At 38.8% G+C, this 21,912-nt stretch overlaps 1 protein-coding gene across 3 annotated transcripts in view; it reads left to right on the top strand.

The window, feature by feature from the left end:
• The window catches only part of dlgap4a (discs, large (Drosophila) homolog-associated protein 4a), a 154,072-nt gene that overhangs the window by 128,434 nt on the left and 3,726 nt on the right, over window positions 1-21,912 (top strand). For all 3 annotated transcript variants that reach the window (XM_088330758.1, XM_088330757.1, XM_088330759.1), the window contains 5 exons: window positions 1,540-1,753; window positions 16,533-16,948; window positions 17,452-17,549; window positions 19,209-19,648; window positions 20,918-21,009. In XM_088330758.1, coding sequence (XP_088186884.1) covers window positions 1,540-1,753; window positions 16,533-16,948; window positions 17,452-17,549; window positions 19,209-19,648; window positions 20,918-21,009 — 1,260 coding nt within the window. The remainder of the gene's footprint in view (window positions 1-1,539; window positions 1,754-16,532; window positions 16,949-17,451; window positions 17,550-19,208; window positions 19,649-20,917; window positions 21,010-21,912) is intronic.

Genomic DNA, 21,912 nt, shown 5'->3' with positions numbered 1-21,912 from the left:
TTCATAATGGTCGAAATAACAAACCGTGTGCAATAATAGTCAAAATATCAAGTTGGTATCCGATGAAATTTTATTTGCAGATGCCCAATATTAAAAATAGAATAAAACCACCAAATAAGAATTAAAATAAACCGTTTTTGGCAATTTCTTCTCAGTATACTTAGTGAAAATTGAATTTTTTTATGGCAAATATAAAGACGTGCACAGTACACAGTAATCCCTCGGTTATCGCGGTTAATGGGGACCAAGACCACCCGAGAAAACTGAAAATCCGCGAAGTAGCGGCGCCCCTTCAAAAATGCTTAAAAAAAACGTATACACGTATACAGTATACCCCCCCTGTATACAGTACACCATATAGAATATGGGTAGAGAGAGAGAGAGAGAGAGAGAGAGTGAAATTCATGTTATAACAAAAAAAAAAAACCTGTAAAATATGTTGTATGTACACGGAATAGGACTGGGGCGAAACCACTACGAACCATTTAGTATGATTGTATTAACCGCTCTCAACCACATGCAGCCATCGCAGTTTATTGCGCTTGTTAACACTACCTGTTACATATTGAAAATAAAAACAGTGAAAATGTGATATTTGATGAGTGTTTGTGAAGCGTTTTGGGAAACAACAGTTAAAAAAAATGGTCTGTGTTCATTTTAATGAAAGTGAAAGAGCTACCTTCTGACAATAACAACATACTTTAGCTAGCGGCATCGAGCGGCTTTTACAACAAATACACGAAACCACACACAATTAGCCGTGTTTAGGTAGTACAAACAACCGCTCGCTTTTGGTATAATAAAGTCAAACTTAAGATGAAATGTAACAGAGGAGAATATACTTACGTCGCGTCGCCGAGTTCCTCCATGATAAACTGAGCGCCACATAAGAAGGGGGTGAGGTGGGAGGAGTTAAAGAAGGGGGGTGAGCAAAGAGGTAACTCACCATGACTAAGCATTGTATCAGGGCCTACCCCTCTCCTTCACAATAAGAGTGTCCACACTGAGTCCTCAGTCGACATAAGCTCGCGCTCAATGGCGTCAGGTCAATATATGCTTTTATTGAGAAGGTAAGGTATATTTTTTAGACCCGCGAAGCTCTGAACCCGCAAAAGTGGAACCGCGAACTAGCGAGGTTCCGCTGTATGTGTCGTGTTGGAGGGTGGATAACACAGCGGTACCAGTTTTGCTGAATAGAGTTTAAACAAAAAACAAAAACCGTGCTAAAAATAAAACGTGGGAACTCTTTTTTGAGAATGGTTGGTTTGCATTATTACCATCCATTATGTCCCTTGAGTCAGAATAATCCAATAAACATCCAATGACTCACGACACTCTATTTTTAGTAACCAAAACCCTCCCATTCTTGGCTCATATGTGAAGCTATTAAAATATGTTGTTGCTGACTGATAACAATAAACAAACAAAAATACTTATTTTCACCAAGTAGAATATAACTGAAAGTGCAGTTTGTTAACGCATGGTGCATGCAAGTTTATCTTCGATCTTTGGCTTGTAAGGCTGCACATGATGTTTCAGGTATGCGGGCGTGGCTTCGGGCACTCCATTCCACACTGTGAGGTGGAATCCAAGGCAGTGGAGGCCTTGGACCTTCCTGCACCGACCTGCTTCAGGTCACGAAGTCACAGCTACCTGAGGGCTATCCAGGCGGGTTGCTCGCAGGACGAAGATACAGCATCTGCGGACTCCGACTCACCGCCACCCACCGCCAAAAGTTTCCACACAAACACCAGTAAGTATTGTTTAACAGTTCAGAAAAAGAGAGGAGATACATGACAAAACCATTTTATGAACCGTGTTAGGAACAATACAGAAAAACTTTACCGTATTTTCCGCACTATAAGGCGCACCTAAAAGCCTTTATTTTTTTCAAAAGTCTTCCAACTAACTTGCAGCTGCCGACTAGATTTTCCCCCGAAAGCCAAGTAGTCCGCGGTGTATGCTGGGATTTATTTACCGGCGTTTCATTGGCTAACTAATGTGTCAATCATCATTTGAATCGATCACTATTGGCTAAAGTTATTCGAAGGTCAAGTGGCGGATCCTTTTTATCATTTACAGGCTGGCATAGGCTTAAGCTGCAAACCAAAGCCTGCAATTGGCCGAAAAAGATGTGTCAATCATCAGTTGAATCGATCCTTATTGGCTAAAGTTATTCGGAGGTCAAGGGCGGATCCTTTTTATCATTTACAGGCTGGCATGGGCTGAAGCGGCAAAACAAAGCCTGCAATTGGCCGAAAAAGATGAATGTGTATAGCACGTGGTTGACGGCATACAGAAAGCGTTTTTTACTATTCTGTATTTGTAAATATTTTATTCTCCTGGATTTACTACACTCACGGATATAAGAGGAGCATGGCTGCACATTATTATTGAACACAACGACTTCGGTGAGCTACTCTGGCTATACATTTGCCCTGTATCTTGTTTCAGACTGAACTCGATGTTTCTGTGATAAGCGGTGCAGATAATGGATGGAATGGAGTGTCTATTTTTAAATTAAACTCAATTCCAAGTGTTTATTATCATATGCACAGTAAAGTTGCGAGCTAAAAAGAAAATAGAAACTAAGGAATGGTTGGCATTTCTTGAATCCCAAGACTTTAACCTTCCGAATGATGGAACGATGCATTTGAGTGACATCGTACGGACACCGCATCCGCACGTGTTCTCGACACGTATTTGCGTCTTTGCAAGCTTTCGGAATGTTAAGGGGGTAATAAGTTTGACTGAACTATCTGACTGTTTTGTCCACGATCCCATTGTAGCGCCTTATAATCCGGTGCGTCTTATGTATGTCAAATATAGGACCAAAAACTATTTTTTTCGGGGTGCGCCTTATAACCCAGTGCGCCTTATAGTGCCGAAAATACGGGTAATTGATACCTGTCAACCTGTACGGTTTTGCCGTACAAAGTATGTTTTTTTTTATGCATTTTAATACGTGTACGACGTACAAGAAAATCTGTACGGAAAAACGCAAATTTGTCAAACGCATGCGTCTGCCGCCTGGGGATTTCCCATCATGCATCATTCCGAAAAAAAAATAATATGGTGTACGATTATTTTGTATTTTGTACGGGAAAATACGACAGTTTGTATGGGTATGGAGCCGTGGAGGTTGACAGATATGTTCATTAGTTACAGTTACTAGTTTAAATATTTCAAAAGGATTTACTGGCACCAAAAAGTAGCGCGTTACTCTGAAAGTAACTATATAGTTACACATTACCTTGTATTGACCCTTTGCACCTGACGTCAAGTTGCATTCCTCCTAAGTATGAGCGCCATGACGGACGGTAAAAGCACCTGAGCGGACGGCAGTCGAATAAGCATTTGAGTTAAAACAAATATTAATAACCATGACAGAAGTATATAACCACGACTTTTTACAATTTCGTGCCGTGTGGTGGGCTGTGCGAAGTGGCAAGGTTCTAAGCCAAATTTAGAATGTTTTCGTATCCTTTTGATTAAGACAATAGACTGTGATGGATACCTGAAATCAATCAGAGGAACTGGCAGCCCTTAAAGTACTCCAGGATTTGCAGTGAGCATTTTCTATAAGGTAGGTTTTATGTATTTCAGAGCAATTTTATGTTAAGTAGGTTAATTTCGTGTCAAGAGAAGTGGTTTGCATTTTGCTGCTCAATCAAGATATTTTACAACCTGAACAGTTGATTGTTTAACAAAAGCCAAAGATTTGGCTTAATCTAATCATGGGATAAGTGTGAGTTGTGATCAATACACAGACCTTTCTGACTGTGAACATGTTCTTTTTATTTACTCAATGGCTCACGCAACTTTACAGTATATTTTTATGTTCTATTGGGATTGAAGTGACGATAAGACTTTTGTTTTTGAAAAAGTTCAGGGTGAGTACTTTTCAACCTGTGTGCCGGGACAACCGCTTATCCTCAGGGTGCTGGAGCCCATCCCAGCTATCTTTTGGCAGTGGTTGCGAGGCACACAAACACACAACTCACTTGCTCATTCGCACCTAGGGACCATTTGGAACAGACCAATTAACATGACACGCATGTTTTTGGAATGTGGGAGGAAAACAAAGTTCCCAGAGGAAATCCACACAAGCACGGGGAGAACATGCAAACTCCACACAGGGAGGCTGGTAGCTGGATTTGAACCCATGCAGCGCAGAAAATGGATGTAAATAGGTCAAGTCATTTTTATTTGTATAGCCCTTAATCACAAAGAGTCTCAAAGGGCTGCACAGGTTATTGCACAGACTATTATTTCAGACTACAGTGGAACCTCAGTTCTCGACCATAATCCGTTCCAGAACCTTGTTCGAAAACTGATTTGTTCTATCACCAAAATCATTTTTCCCATTAAAAATAATGCAAATCGTTTTAATCCGTTCCAACACCCTGAATGTTTACCTTGACTGTTTAACGTAATCATAAAGCTAACCCAGGCTAATCGTACGTTCGTGTTATCGTAATCTTCCGTACGAAAGATTACGCTAATACGAACGTGTAAAAATAAAAAAATCAGGTCGTTTACAAGTCATTTAGCACCCGGGTCTCCACAACAAGTGGTGAGCGGTTTATTGGAAAGGGGGCTCCGTTCCAACACCCTGAATTTTGGGCTCTGTTCCAAAACCCTGAATGTTTATCTCGAATCATAAAGCTAACCCAGGCTAACCGTATGTTCGCGTTATCGTAATCTTCCGTACGAAAGATTACGCTAACATGAACGTGTAAAAATAAAAAAAAGGATAAAGAAAATAATTATGATTAGGATTTCTTACCTTTGTGGTGGTCAGCAGAAGGCGCAGGTGGACGGTGGGGTATTCCCTAGCAAGACCAGACACTCGCACACCTCCTTCATATTTTGCTATTATTTCTTTCTCAAATGCAATAGTTGTATGCACTACTTTTCTTTTTTCACCTGTAGCAACTTTGCTGCTTGCACAGATTTTTTTCGGAAGCATAATTAGGGGCTAAAACACTTCGTACACCTATATTAAAAGCAAAAGCAAAACGAACGAAGCACGTCCGCACGCGATAACAGTTGGTCACGAGGGGTGGGGGGCGATCTACACCCGTACGCCGCTCATAATCGCATCCTAGCGTACACACTCACGCATGACCGGCGTTCGAACTCCGATTTTTTGACCGAACAGCGAAGCAAGAATTTCTCGAAATTTTTGGTCTGACTCCGATTTGTTCGAACTGAGAGGCGTTCAAAAACCGAGGTTCCACTGTATTATTACACCATCCCCTGATCTGAAAACAACATGAGGGCAAGGAAAAACTTAAAAACCTCAACATGAGGAAGATGAAGAAACCTTGAGAAGGGACCGCAGATGTGGTATCCCCCTTTCAGGATTACCAGGCAAAGGATGTTGCAATTACAAATAACCAGGGTTGGGTAGGGTTACTTTAACTTGATTACTTTCAATTACTTTTGGATTACTCCAATACCGAATATGCTAATAAAAGACAAACAAAACTAAATATGAATAAAATTATTAAATTTTGTGCAGGCTTGGGGAGTAACGGAATACATGGAACGGCAAAAATGATGTTGACAAGCTGTTTGGATTTATTTTCAATTTGTTTCTGTCGCATTGTATGTTAGTTTTGCCGGAGATCAAAGAGATCAAAGCCAGAAGAGAAAGCTTACCACGTGTTGTGAGTCATAATTTTAGAATAGAATATACCTTTATTGTCATTGTTACAAAATGGGTTAACATATTGTGACAACGAAATTGGGCATGACACTCCAGTTTCAGACATTCACAGTGAGGTAAAAAAGCCAAGAAGATAAAGGAACAGAGAAGATAAGGTTATAAAACAAGGAGGATAAGGCTATAGTTGTAATTTTAATTTTATTCATATTTAGTGTATTTTGTCTTTTATTAGCATATTTGGTATCGGAGTAATCCAAAAGTAATTGAAAGTAATCAAGTTAAAGTAACCCTACCCAACCCTGCAAATAACACAGAGATATTGTCCACAAAAAGTATAGGTTATTCATTGGCAAGGTCTCTGGGCCCACTACGCCCCGCAACTCCAAGTTTGCCCACTCCTGATGTAAAGTGTCATGTAAAATACTGTAAAAAGTAACGAGTTACTTTAATCGCAGCCCTTTTTGGCTGGAGTCGGTTCCCGCGACATTTGAGCTGTAATTATTCACCCACCGTTGAGGAGGCGGAACGAAGACCTTTAAACCAATGGCTGTCCTCATCAGTGACGTCAGTGACGCGACCTTCCAATAGCTATCCTCAAACGCTTCCGGGACGAGACGCGGGGTCCAATCCTCACCACAGGGCGTGAACTACAAAATCCTCTTTCACGGCGACGCTGTGTGTTTCTATCTTATGGCAGTGCTCCTTTCCCCTGTCTGCTTCCTCCTCCTCGTCTCTTTTTCAAGAATGGATTCAAGAACGTTACGCGACCCGCCGTTGTAACAGTAGGTCCTCAAATTACATTATCCCCGTTCGAGATAAGGATTTTCGAACCGAGCGGAACCAAGCTAGCTTGGTTTAAAGTAAAATACACGATAGGTTTGACATAGCTAGCTAACGCGGGCGAAGAAAGAAAGAATGGAGATGCTGGCAGTAACGTGTCCGCCCTTGTCAGCGTGGCGTGAACGTGGCGAATGTTGCTACTTTCGTGGGTGTGCCCGTCAATCGCCGATTTACGATGCCTGCGGCTAGCGTCGCCCATGCGGCGTTAAAGGTCCGGACTCGCTGGGAGCGCCCCTCGGTTTAAACCGCTGAAGGCTAGCTACCACAGCACAAGCTAACAGGACAGTAACAGGAATAATCGTTATCAAGCTTTCAATATGGTTCGCCAATATTTGCTACAAGTCAACTATCGTGTCATAATTCCACAGGAGGAAGGTTCGGGTGTGCTATTTGTTATTACAGTATTTCAACATATGTAACTTTGCCTTTTGCTATACAAACAGAAGTAATCGGTTTACCTGTTGAAAATGGAATCAGTAACGTAACCAGAATCTCATAATATTGCACAGTGCTCATTTTACCTCTGAAAAGTGATGGGTCCCGGGGACTCGCATGCTCAAAAATGTATGGGTCCCAACAGAGATCTATGGGTCCCCAAAATTGAGTGTTATCGAGGTTAAAATTGTAAATCGGCGAAAAATATATAATATAAATCTACGTATTCATTCAGTTTTAATCATCTGTTTATTGGTAATACAAATCAGTTATCACTTCAGATTTTTCAGTTCACAATATTGTACATTACACAAAATAATCTTGCTGAAATATTAATCTGTATTTTCATTCAGGTTTAATCATCACAGTTATTTGGTAATACAAGGCAGTTATCACTTCAGGTTTTCAGTTCATTTATTCTTCGTGGTTTGCTGTCCCGACACAGTTGTAATGCCTTCTTAAGGTCCAATTGCAGCAACGGAATTTCCTTAGCCAATTTGTGGTTTTCATTGTTGTGGTGCCGATCGAATGTGCTCTTCTGAAAGTTCGTATTGCGAAGTGATTTATGCGATCCAGTTTTTTTGTCACGCCGGGTACACGCATCACAGAACATGTAACCTCCATTATCATCCTCCTCATAGCGTAACCAGGAATATGATTGAGTCCATTTTGGCGGAAAATTCCTTTTCTTGCTAGGAGTATTCTTTTGTTTATTTTCTTTCGTCAAATCGTTCGCTTCAACACACGTGCTTTCCTTGCCGGAATTATTGCCGTTGTTATCACTCTCTGCATTATGTTTCGACTTAATACTGACACTGATAAATGACAAATTTTGTGTTGATTTTTACCTAATACTGTTTTTTCGGAGACATACTTAACCTTCACTCGACGACAAGCACCACAACAATGACGTAATCTCGAAGCAGCGAAATCTCGTTTGCCGAGATCGGCGTGCAGACGAAATCTCGAACCGCGAGACTAAAACAACAATGGCGGATCTGCTTGACGAAAAGTTTGGAGTGCGGTAAATCTTTGTAATCGGGTAATAATGACAATTTTGTGTCATAAAAAGTTGCATCCCGGGGACGCATGTTGATTTGACACCAGGCGTCCCCAGAAAAAATGATGCGTCGAGGATGCAGGGACAAACGAGAATACTGATTGCAGTAATGAAATTTGATTACTACCTTGCTTTTGTATTAAGCCAATACCAAATGTGCTAACAAAAGAGACAATCAACATAATATCCATCCATTATGGGCACCGCTTATCCTCAGTAGGGTCGCGGGGGTGCTGTAGCCCATCTCAGCTGTCTTCGGGCAGTGGGCAGGGGACACCCTGAACTGGTTGCCAGCCAGGGCACACCGGGACAGACAATTCGCTCGCTCATTCGGGCCGGCCAATTAACCTGACATGCACTGTTTTGGAGTGTGGGAGGAAACCGGAGTGCCCGGAGAAAACCCACACAAGCACGGAGAGAACATGCAAACTCCACACAAGGGAATCGATCTCATGACCTCAGAACTGTGCCGGACACTCACTAACCACTGCCCTGCAGTGCTGATCAACATAAAATATTTTTTAAAAAATCTTAATATTGTCTAAGATAATGTAACCTTGGAAAATAATGTGAGGAAACCAGTGTGAGATAGATGTGTAGTTCTACAAAAAAAAGTGCTTACATTGTAATCATGGACTACTTCGTTTATTGAGCAAAAATAAGAGCTCATTAAGAACTAAATGTTGTTTTTGAACACACCAAGTTTTCATTTTCTAAATTTCCTACAAACTGAAATGCCATGTGTCCAAGTTGAATCAATACAACCTATTTCGAGCATTACAAATGCAAAGACAAAACAACAAATAGAAAATAAAACACACAAAATATGTTAATACATGTACATGTTTGAAAGTGAGTAGGAAGAAGCATGTGTTTATTAAATCCTACCTCAGACTTGCTCATAAATTGCATCCCACATCTGTCTATTTGCATGTAAAAAATAACTAATACTTGTATACTTTTTAACATTGGCTCTGTGGTTACACTGTCTCCTCCTCATCATCATAATCACTACTTCCATCCTTTTTTACCATCATCATTACTGTCTCCATACATTTTTAACATATTATATAATAAGAGTATCTATTATGATAACATCATAGAGGGGGCTCATGGGGAAATTGACTGCTATGTGGTGTGTGTTTTCAGTCATACAAGTATATTTGGACTTGCTATGTCAGGGTGTCCTCCCCAGGCAGCAGGACCACCGTTATTGGGTGTCCTAATCTGTGCATTAAAAAAAAAAAAAAAAAGGTATGGGAGCTTGAGCCAGATGCCTCCAGCATCAAGCTCCCACTTGTCTGCCCTAACTACGAGACGTGCAGGATTTTCCTGTTTTGTGTTTTTAAGAAGTGTGTATATATATATATATATATATATATATATATATATATATATATATATATGCTATTTGTATCCCCATTTATTTAGTTTTTTTTCACCATCCTCACCAATATATTTATTCACCTCATAGTTTTTGTTTATAAATATGGGTCCTTTTTTGTGATTGATTTGCATGATTGTGATGAATTTGCATAAGCTGCAAAGTTCAAATCAGGATGCCAAACTTGTTGACAATGTTCAGATCTACTAGACTAACTGTTGGCAACCAAAAATGTCAATAAAGCCACATTGGTCCCCAAAAAATCAATAACATAAGCTTGGAGCCGAAAAAAAGCTTTATATAAGCCCTTTGAGGAAGGCATCACACACTGTATATATACTGTAGTGTATACATCTATATTTGTTGGCAAACATTACGAATGTTTGTGACTTGCTTGTCCTCCTAGAGAAACCATATCGTTTTCCATTATCAAACATTTTTCAAAAAGCGCCAGGGGGAACCAAAGCACCTCACTCGACTCCAGGGCCACTTGTTGCTGACCCCCGGTACTAGACTGTCCATTGTTCTCAGATTGACTAGTGTCCTATTTAGTCTGATGCATATTTCTTTGATGCCTCCTCTGCAACCAGCAAAATTTATGTAGCGCCGGTCAAAAGAACGTCTTTTTTTTTATATATATAAGTCACTATCTTGCTGCTATCACATACGTTGTGCCTATTTGAGATGGGAATGTCTTTTTCTGTCAACCGGTCAGTATAAACCGACATGTATTCCGCTGTTCTGCCTCAATAATGCAAGCACAGCTTGGCCTTTTCACACTAATTTACAAATACAGAACGGGGTCTGTGAGGAAATCTGTAAAGTAATCCTTGTTTTTACTAAATATACCCGATATTTGACGACATATTTTTTTCTGTAATGGGCGCTGCCAGGCTGTACTTGCCTAGGACACAACATAGGAAGGGTTAAAGGGATTCGTGAACAGGATACAATTGCATCTTTTTGTAGCCAAATTACTACCCAAACCTGATTACCGGATAACAAATTTGAACAGATTTTAAAAAATGGCTTATGCACAGCAGATGACGTTTTATGTTAAGCTTCCTGCAATGAGTAGCCTATATTGACAGTGCATTACCTTCGTTAGTGCTTTAAAAAAATAACTCGCCTGACCACCGGATGTGCACTTACAGCTTTTAGTAATGGCCCACGGTTATTTTTTTGTGCTCATTTGATATCTACTTGAGCATGATTAGTTAGGGGGTGTCAATGTCAAATTGATAGAGGGCCGTATAAAAACAATTTGCTACAAGCCGTAGGCCGGACTGAAATGTTGAACATTTTTAAAATGGCGCATCAAGTCTACTGAACCGAATTGAACCTACTGAAAACCGAAATGCAGTATACAGCAATGTTTTCTTATGGCTCCATTAGTAATCTTTGATTTCAAACTGGTACAAAATACAAATTTCCTTCATATAAAATCCTCAAACTTAACATTAAATGGAAGAAGCTGTTATTATTCAGGCACCATCAGAAGCCTATATTTCTGTTTAGCAAAAGTGACTTCAAAAAAAGAGTAATTTTCTACCTACTCACTCTACTGAAATACTGTTCAAAATATAATTTGATTAGAAAAGAGTGCAGTAATCTGTTAACACAAATCAACAGTTTCTTCAAGAAGTTACCGAGAGTTAAATAAATTCATCAATTTTTTGTGTATGGTACATTAATAGATCAAAATATTCTCAGCGGCGTAGAAAACCTTTATCACGGGCTGAATGTGGCCTGCAGACCTTGACTTTTACAAATATGTTCTAAGTGAAAACGTTGTGCCTGTTGAAAAGTCTCATCCTTATCCCAATGCGTTTTAGTATCACCTCGGATAGGCAATGAGTCACTCTTAGTTATTACACACACTTCCTCTCATTCATTGATGAGGTCATCGTTGGCCTGAATGGGCCATGTACAAACATCACCCATTCCACTAACCCACATTCTTTGAATAGGACGACTTTTAGACGTGACAGTATGTATAATTTGCTGTTGGAAATGTATATGAATGAATCATATGTTACCATGTTATAAAGATTTTGTTAAAATATTTTGGGTTTTGTCTCAATTCAATAAAAATCTAAATTATTTCTAAAACCAATTACAATGGACTGAAAGGGTTTAGCAATATACATGATGCATTTTTTTAAAGATTTGTCTCTGAAAGGGTCGTTGTGTATTATTTAAAGCCTCCAAGTGTTTTTTAAAAAACTTCATTCATTAAGGAAACATTTTGATTTGAAAAATAGGCAAAAATACATGAACAACGCGAGGCTTACTTAGACAGATCTGACATGATTGGCCACAATCCTTTTTGATAAGGAATGCCCAAATAAGCCTTGTTAAATCTGGGCCAAAAAAGAGAAGAAAATTGGTGCGGTTTGGTCACTCTAAGTCTCCGTAGTTTGTAATTTTCTTTGTGGGTTCGTTTTAAGACTATTTTTCGTTTTACTGCACAATAGTGACATTTAGTGGTCAAATTTTGCACAGTGTTCCTTTAAAATATTCTCAAGTTGAAAATTGCTGATCACATCACTTAAGAATTTATCAAAGAAAGAAATAGTTTTCATGATGACCAGTTCTATTAAGTTGAACACGTTAGTATTACTTACATATTTGAAAACGCGTTTAGTTTTCATACGGTTTACCGTGTAAATAACATAAATGTACTCTTTGTCAATTTTTTTTTTTATTAGGATTAAGTATAAAAACAATATTAAAGTGCTCTAACCCTTGAAAACAGGAACATTGTTATTATAGACGTGTAATGCATTATTTGACTCCAATGTGTTTATTTCATTTAGATGAAACCTTTGGTTCACTGTTTAGTCAAAACAAAAATGCTATTAGCCAAAATGTCCCCTATTTGAACTGGATGAAAATAAAAGTATAAATCAGCTTAAATTTTATTCCATCCTTCCCCTCACAAGGGTCATGGGGTGTTGAAGCCCATCCCAACTGCATTCTGGATGCAGTCATGCTACATCCTTTACTGGTTTACAGCCAATCACAATTTAAATGCCACAAACACGATACCAGTCATAAGTCCCTGCTTAAAATAGTGGTGTTGACACATGCACATTTATAGATTTGAATCCCAAATTATGTTTGTTGTGAACTGAAAAGCCAAAAAGGTTTGTTTCAGCCCTAACCCAACTAACATCAATTGCGGGCAGAGCTAAATTGAAATTAGGTCTGAACACTATTGGACACAAGTCGTCTTTAACATTCTATGCTCTTATAAATAAATAATGCAAAGAGAACGGCGTCTTGTAAATCAGCAAAACCAAGAGAACGGCTAATAAAATTCATTATAACGAATTATTATTTTAAACTATTGTCAATACTATTCTTATTACTTTTTGTCAAACTCCCTGTCCTTCCGAGTCCTGGAGCCCTTACATGCTGACTTAAGGCATTAGGCACAGTATACCCTGATCTGTTTGCCAGCCAATCGCAGTATACTTATTACTATTTTTATCATCATCATTATGATAAATGTTACGTATGTTTTTCCTGTGGACAACTGCTGGTATAGCGATGACTTAAGTAAAAGCAACATAGTCTACATAACAATGTGTAAATAACACCAAGGTTGCCAGATGGACTCCAGCATCTCAGTTTCACAGCTTGAACCTGATCTATTTACATTATCAGATAATTTTGCTGCGTTCAGTCCAACAGGATTTTCCAGTAAGTGCTAGTCTACCTGATACTTGAACTGAATGGGGATAAAGGATAAGTTTCAAGAAGTATCACGTCTGTACTATTTTATTTCTGTTTTGTTGTGAATAGATTTTGTTCTCAGTGTGCACAATATGTTGAATTAATTTTATTTTTGATTGTTTTTTTTCCCATTTGTCAAGATATCCTACCACCCTGCAGTGGAATTTATTTTTTTATTTGTTTAATTTTATTAAGGTCGCGGCCTGTAATTAGGTTGGGATGGTGGGTCTTCAAGTCAGACCAGTTGAGAATCAGTTGTCCAAACCAGCGTTACTTTTCTTAAACTGCTTGTCGTTATTGAAAGCGCAACGGGGAAAAAAATTATGGGAGCACAAGGTATCAGATAGTCTGGAAAAATTTAACACACAAGCTTGTTTGGTCTATGAAATAAGGGACTCTGCTTGTTTTAATACAGCAACAGTGTGGAAGTAGCAGTGGCATTTTTGACTTTAGTGAGAAACCATTTAACCCTGTTTGACCAGCGTGATTAAAATCACTGTCCTTTTGCAACCATGATTTAAAAAAAAAAAAAGAAATAGAAGAATAGAATGAACTTTTATTGTCATTCTTTGTAACCATGCACACAGAACAAAATGTCGATACACCTGACCCGTACAGTTAAACTGTAGCAAGCCGATGTAGCCGCAGCCAAACAGGGCCCCACCATTTTAGACCCAACTGCTGTGTTGGGAGTCATTAGGTGACCAAACCCCCCAATTCCAACCCTTAATGCCAAGCGCCAAGCAGGGAGGCAATGAGTACCAATGTTGTAAGTCTTATGTCTCGGCCGAGGTTTGAACCAGCGACCTCCCAGTCTTGGAGCGGGCGCCTTACCATCTAGGCTACCGAGCTGGGCTTTAATCTGATTAAATCAAAGTATTTCTCCAAAACACCCACAGGCAAGAAATGACACATATGGGGCATAATAAGTAATCCATTTTATAATATTGTTAAATGGACAATGAATTGGAGTACCGATGGGTCATGTATGATGTGGATCTCTGTCACCAGGAATTGCTTCACCATCTACCACACAAGGCCCATCAAAGGCCTGGTCGAGGTGAAAAATAGTTGACAATATATGGACAAGAATCAAACTTTTTTATATATATTTAACAGTTCATATTTACAGTTTTTGTTGTTTTACAATGTGTTCATGTTCAGTTCTAGTCTCTACTTCATTATAATCCTGAAAAATGTATTATACTTGGTCAATAAAAGGTTACGATTGTCTTTGGCTTATCGTTTGGTATTAATTCTAAATGCTTGTTTTCCATACATAAGCTATTTCATGAAGTAAAATAAGGTTTTCATCAAAACAACACCAGTTTCTGTCTTAGTTTTGAAAAAAATTCAAATGTTCAATCACTTTTGTAAGCCATTGCTTGTTGCAGTCAAACCTGTTAAATGCAAATCTTCATCATTTGTTTTGAGTCACCGTCGTGAGAAACAACGGTCTAGCTATTATGACGGAATTATTCTTTGAAAAGGGCTGAGCAGGGTAGGCAATGTAACGTGAAGGTGTGGCGTGCAAAGTACAATCCCCAGAGTCCAACTGATGTCAGTGGAACATAACCATCAGCAGGTTGAAAAGATAAATAGTGGCAGATTTTGCTGTTCTGTACTTGATCGAGGTAGCCAGCAAAACGACAAAATGTTTTGTTTCGTTGGTGGAACTACGTCCTTTTTTTTATACATGGCACCAGGTACCTTGTGTCCTGCTTTAAAATATATTTATTTTTAGCACCGAGCACACAGTCAGTCATTTACCCTGACAACCAGTAATGAGCGCGATACTGAAAAATAGAAATTTGTTAGTTACCAGTTCTTAATTTTAAATATAACTTGGATACCCTTCAAGATTACTGGCACCAAAAAGTAGCGCTTTATTCCAAAAGTAACTATCTAATTAGAAATTACCATTAATATATACTTGCAGAGAAGCCAACCCCCTTTAATAGCTACATATTCAAATAAATGAAATGAAAGACAACATGTACACCAATCCTGGAGAATTGGTGAAGCCTTTACAGTATATTTCTTGGCTTGTGTAATCTTGACAGTTTGTAAACGAACACTTTGCTGTGACACTCCATATCTATTTTGTCTCTTGGCTTCAAAGCACTAAAATATTTTTGTCAAGTTTTGGGTTCCGTCTAAGAGGGCTGCACGATTAACCAAACCAAACCATATTTCAATGTTACGTGGCGTGATTGTGTGATCGCAAGACACTGCGTTCTTTTCTCCAAAGATTTATAGTTCCACATTTGTGAGAGATGGAGTGTCTAGCCAACAGGAATTGTCACAGTTCAAGATTTAACGCCGCCGGCCAATCAGGCAAGTTTTAATGATACTGGTTAGTAAAGGCAATGGAAAGTTTGCAGGCAGAACAATATGCCACACATCTGCCGTGAGCTTCATGTAAGCAGGCAGCAACCATAACTAAACTCTCAAGAAGAGGGCGCTGTTATCTTAAGGTTAAAGCATGTCAGTACGAGTAACCATCATGTTGACTTAATTCTAAGTACAATTTTTGTACTTTTTTTTTATATACAGCTTACATAGAAATATTAAAAACATCAAATTTTTCTACTGTTGGAAAAAGTCATAACATTTAAAGACGTATAAAATATTATTTAAGAGGATTTTTTTGTCTGGGAGGTCATTTTGACCTGAGGACAACTGGGGGGCTAAATACTCAAGAAAAAAACAACTTGCACGGAGAATCCACTTTTATTGTAAAATTAAAAATCACATGGAAACTGCAGTTAGAAAAAAATGGCAATTAGTTTTTTTCCAATATCTTGAAGCACTACTTTCCTCTAGGCACAGTGTATTGCAAAAATAATTTCACAAATAAAAGGACCAGAATTTAGCACACTTGCAGCATAAATTCTGTGCCTACGTTTGCCCCATTCATTTTTTGTTGGTTTGTTGGTTCTATATAAGCGCCATTCCCAAACACCGCCTACCATTCGCTACTAGCTACACACCATCAAATATGCGGATATAAGCTGACCCTCTGATTTGAGTTTTATATTATATATTTTTTAATCCGATTTGTGAGTACATATGGTAGGGAGAATATCTGGATAGGGAAAAATTCAGCTTCCCCGTATACTGAGACGGTTTCACCATGAATGTTTTCAGTTGTACTTTATAGGTACATACAAACAGATCTACCCATTGTCAGCAGAACGAAGGTTTTATAAGACAACTTCAGTGATGCAAAATTATTCTGCAGTCGGAGATTACTATTTCTGCATGAGTTAGAAAAATCGTGTTTGTAACGTTACAGTTGTTGTTATTGACGGTGATTGCATTTCAGGAATGCGTGACAAAGAAGCAACAGCATGCACTAATACGTCATTCATTGCTTCTTGTTTTCCTGTCTGCAGTCAACAGTAGGAAGGCTCCACCTCCAGTTCCACCTCGCACCACTTCCAAACCTCTCATCTCGGTGACACTTCAGAGCAGTACAGAGTCCACCCAAGACACGTACCTTGACCAACGAGACCACGGTAGTGAAGCCAACAGCCAATCAGGACGCAGCAATTCCTCAGAAAGCCTCTGTAGCATTGGCACCAGTGATTTGGCTAAGAGGAAGCTGGTTGCCAAAACTGAGCCAGCTGCTACTCCTGCACCTGCTCCCACTTCTGTTCCCCCCGTTCCAGCCCCACGCGACCTCCCTCCCACTACATCTTCTTCCACTTCGACATCCACTCATCATTACAATGACACCCTGAACACTGGCGTCACTTTGGAGCAGCCCCCTACTGCACCCAAACGAAAGCTATCCTCTATTGGTATTCAGGTCAGATTTTCTTAGTATCTTAGTACTTCAGTTGATTTAGTATATACAGTGGTACCTCTTTAAACGGGCACCCCTAAACATGAGCATCAAGGTATTCCAGTTTTATTTGCAATAAATATCCCGCTTCCTATACATCGGAAAATGTATTTCACAAGGCTACTACTAGAGACTGCTCGACACCACAAAGATGCGTTTTATAGCTCCTCAGGGCTCATTGCATGCTTTTGAAGGGCAGGAGAGGACAAATACGTTGTTAATAATTTCAACCCGGGGAAACTTTCCTTGTAACACAAGCAATTCGGGCAATGAAAACGACCCCAGAAAGAATTAAGCTTGTGTAAAGAGGTACCACTTTACCAATATTTCAAAACAAATTAATACAAATATTAAAGGGAGGATGATATGAGTTGTGGTCAAAATGAAATTGACAGATTATAAAAAACATTTTTCTATATAGAATTGTTAAATTTAGGTTTTATTTTTTTGTTGTATGTAATTAATAGGTGGATTGCCTTCAGCCTGTGCCAAGAGAAGACTTCTTACCTTTGACTGCTCCCCTCAAATTCCAGTCAATTGGAGTTCAAGTGGAGAACGGCAGGCCGTAAGTGTACACTGCAACTGATCAGTTTACAAGAGGATGTTTTGAAGGAATTGCCATCCGAAATTATAAGAAAGTTTTAATGTTGATAGAACTCCATCGTGCTTCATTTGAAACAACTTAAAATATTTAATTTCCTAACAAGGTATTTTTTTTTTACATTTCCTAAAATAATGTTCCAGCTATTTCTCCTAATTAAGATATTATAGTTGACAATGGAATGAGGAAATTGAAAAATATATATTCAAGACTCCGTGTTGTGTTATCATTTAAATCAAAATTGCCAACACAATAAACTGTATTTTCAAAAGAAAACCTGTTTTGCCTTGTCAAAGGGCATCCATGAATCTCATTTAACCACCAGCTTTCTCAATTCTGTTCAAGTATATGAAGCTGGCAGTATTGAATTCTTCATGAAAATTTGCTTTTCTTAATCTAATGCTGCCAAATCATCATGTCCAAAACAATCATATTTCAGGAAGTAAAACCATCATACTTTTCTTAACACTTTTTTAAAACATGTCGTCTAAACATCAATCACAAGAAATGTTTCAACGACGACCTGAACGCATCTGAAGATAGTTGTTTAAATTGGAAAAACAATGGGCTGAATGTAGTAAGGGTGACTTACTAAAAATAATGTTGCAAACATACAAGATTGTCAATGCTTGCAATTGAAATAGTTAGCTCTTAGCCAATGCAACCTGTTGGATGGGCCAACAACGCGGCCATTAAGATTAAATATGCCTGCAATCTGAAACGCGTCATTGTTAAATATCACAGTTGAAGAATAGTTCCATCTGTTTTTTTTATTTTCATTTTGACTTATGGAACAAATAGCCTTTTCATTTGCACATTTACCAATCAGCCAATCAAGCCTTAAAAGAGGAAAATTGACGCGAAAGCAAGATTTCATATATGCCATTTTTGTTATTAATTGTATTTTTTTTTAGCCATACCAGCAAACGGTTGGTTACATTGTGTTCGAAGTAAAACTATACAAGTATACTGGCCTTCCCACCCATCACTGGACGTTGGAGTTTAAAGAATCCAATATATTGTTGGAAAAAAAATAACTTGCACCACTCTCAATTGTCAAAAAAAACAGCATCATGCATCCATGAAGAGGAGAAAAAACATCAAATTAAATACTGGTAAACAAAAACAATCAATTGAAATTGAAGGACAATACTAAGTTTAACTTTTATTTGATCAGATTCTTCAGCTGGGCTATTGATTAATACATGCTGATCATAATTTCAAGCAAATGATATCAAGAAAAGCTGTTGTGGAAGAACTGTTGTTATTTTTAAATCTCGTTGTAAACATAGATCTGTAGGGTTTTTTGGTGGTAGTTTACTTGATGTATGATATAGTAATATAGTGGTAGAACAGCACTTGTCATTTATGAAATGCTGAAACTAGAGGCTTCGGGCTGACAATTCTGATTCTGTTCAATTCTTGTGGATGGTGCATCTGCCATGGACCTCATTTTATGTTTTTCTAGGAGGGAACTTTTGCACATACGCTCTGTGGTATTCTTACAGTAGTCTCAATGTGGTAGAGGAATCTGTTTTCGGAGCATGATGTCATTGTCTTGTTTTTTTTTCCTTTCCTACCCAAGTGTCTGTCAGTAGCTGATGTTTGTGCATGTTTATGCAGTCTTAGCCGGGAAAGCAGCATGGCCTCCAGGCAAAACACAGAGACCGAGCCTCAAGAGCACCACGAAACCGCCGCACCCTCCGAAAGCAGCCAACTCAACAGCAACGGCCCCCAAACCTCAAATTCCAATGAATGCAACATTAAGGACAAAGACATGGAAAAGCTGTCTCTCAGACAAAACTCAACTCAGTCCAGAACATCTGCCTTGCTGCCGCAAACATTAGACCCAGCTTTGGATCCTTCGTCGCTCCCGCCGCCAGACCCTAGCCTGGGGGCCGCGAACTGCAACGCGCAAGGAGACTCTGCGCACACCAGCACGCCGGCTTGCCTCAGAGATGGGAACTGTTTTTTGAAGCTGCTGCAGGCCGAAACGGGCCGCTTAGAGAGCTGGTGTCAACAGATGGAGCAGGAGACTAAAGAAAACAATCTGTCAGAGGAAGGTGAGATTCAATTTGCTTACTATTAAGATGGTACCTCTTTACACATTTGTTCTGAGATCGTGCTCATGGCTCGAATTTTTTCCCAAAAATGACCTACTTAAAAATGTATTGGCCTATTTTTGATATCTCAAAAGGTATAAAGGTGAATCCTATTTGGCTATAAAACACATCTTCCTGATCACTGAAAACGCAGTGTTAATTAAACATAAAAAATGCAGTAATAAGATAATATTAAAATAAAATGCGCATTTTTAAGCACTTACCAGTCGCTGGAACGAAGGTTTGCGTGTTGTGCGGATGGAGGGACAGGGGGTATTTGTGGCGATTGCAAGGAAGAGTGATTACACACTTTTCAACTTGTACTTGTTCCCTGTATTTTGTGTGTTTTTTGTTTATTTTCAATTCTGTACGCCATATAATTTTTATACGGGAATAAATTTAAAAAAAAAAATTATCTTTAAAACTAATCGTCTTTGTCGCTGGTATCATACATTGCTGATTTTGTTGCTGTGTTCTACATAGTCTCTCTTGCTGTAAGTAAACCGGTGCCGCGCTGTGTTTAATGTTTGCTATCGCTTGATAAGGAGGATTTTTAATCATTAAAAGGGGAATCCATTGGCAGAGGTTGACAGGAATGAGACTGTTGATTATGCAGAAGCATTTACTCTACACTTAAAATTGCTGTAAGTTTAAATGAACGTGCACACACTCAAATCTCTATTGATAGCCTACGGGACGGGATTTTCCTTTGTATAGCGAGCAAGATTCCTATACCGAAGTTCTCGTGTTTAGAGGTGCTCATAAAGAGGCATTGTATTGCTATTAAGGCTATTACGATTACAAGTTGCAACTAGTAAAACGGATTACCACTTTGGCTCATTCTCCTTTCCTGTGCAAAAATGGAAACGCAACTCCCAGAATGCTACTTAGGCCATTTGGCACGTCTATTATCCCTATTCCTGTAATATGAATGAATGGAGAGCATCCATCAGATAGTCAAGACTTCCTCAGCTTGCTGCTAACCTGAATGATGAATTTACATTTCTATGCTAAAATTGGGACGCTAACGGCATGATTAAGATTTGTCATCCTTCCCCGAGGTTCAGTTAATAAACATCTTCCAAATGATTCATTTACTATCACAGAACCCCAAGTGTATGTATAAATATTTTATCATTATACTTGAACAAGATCTGATGTGCTGCTGCTTCCTTATTGTACTGACTGCCTTCTGTTTTCTTGTAATGTTTTCTTGTGTTGTATCTGCAGTATTGGGGACGATTCGCAGCGCAGTTGGAAGTGCCCAGCTCCTAATAGCTCAAAAGTTTGAGCAGTTCAGGGGACTTTGTAACGAAAACCTGGTGAGTAGTTGTGCTGCAAAAATGAACTTCCTTTATTGTAATCTACCGGATTTTGAATATCTAAGACACTTGAGCGTTTAATTCCATAAGGAATTTACCACTTACAATATCAAAGTTCAGTATGTCTCACAAAATCCTCATTCCATTGCATTTGTGGCAATTACCTTGTTCCCTTTGGATTTAAAACTCCAGATATGAATTTCAAAATAACGTTTTATTTAAAATGATATATTTTACATAGCAGCGCATATTTACAAACGGTCAGGTCCTGGTCAAGGCTGGAAAAAAAAGAAGCCGGAGGTATTTCTACTACCACTTCACTGGGAAAGGGGTAAATGTCGGACACGGTAATTCTTCTGCCCCAAATCCGGCCCAAAGAAGTAAGGAAGGTCCAAATCCTTGGATGTTCCTATCAGTCCAAAAAACAATCCCGCACAAAATTTACAGTGCATTATTTTTACTGTGGAAAACATTTGATACTTAAAAGAGTAAGTCTCATCCGAAATTACATTGAAGAAAAAAGAAGGTACACTAACTCAAATAAAGGCTACAATGCAAAAAAAACGAGCTTGTAGCTTAGTTCGCGTGCTAACGCACATGCTAGGTGTACAAAGATTTAACACCAGCTCATCCCTTTCACCATAGTATTCACAATAACACCCTGGTTGTTTAGCATTGTTCTGAAACACATGAAAAATGCTGACTTGGCAGGTTAAAGTAAAGACACTCAATCTACCTTAAACATAGTTTACATTTGATGAAAAAAAAAAACACATGGGATCCAGTTGACTCTCCTTGGTAAAAAAAAATGGCACTGGATTTAAAACTACTTCCAAACTTGCAAAACCTTCCAAAGTGTAGGTTTTATTTAATCACAGAGCTGCTTCTTCCTCTGGCTCGTGC

Source organism: Urocampus carinirostris, chromosome 3 (genome assembly GCF_059441175.1).
Source record: "Urocampus carinirostris isolate Australia breed hairy pipefish chromosome 3, RoL_Ucar_1.0, whole genome shotgun sequence".
Lineage (NCBI taxonomy): Eukaryota > Metazoa > Chordata > Actinopteri > Syngnathiformes > Syngnathidae > Urocampus > Urocampus carinirostris.
The sequence above is the reverse complement of the archived record's forward strand: the minus strand, read 5'-3'. Positions and strand labels throughout refer to the sequence as shown.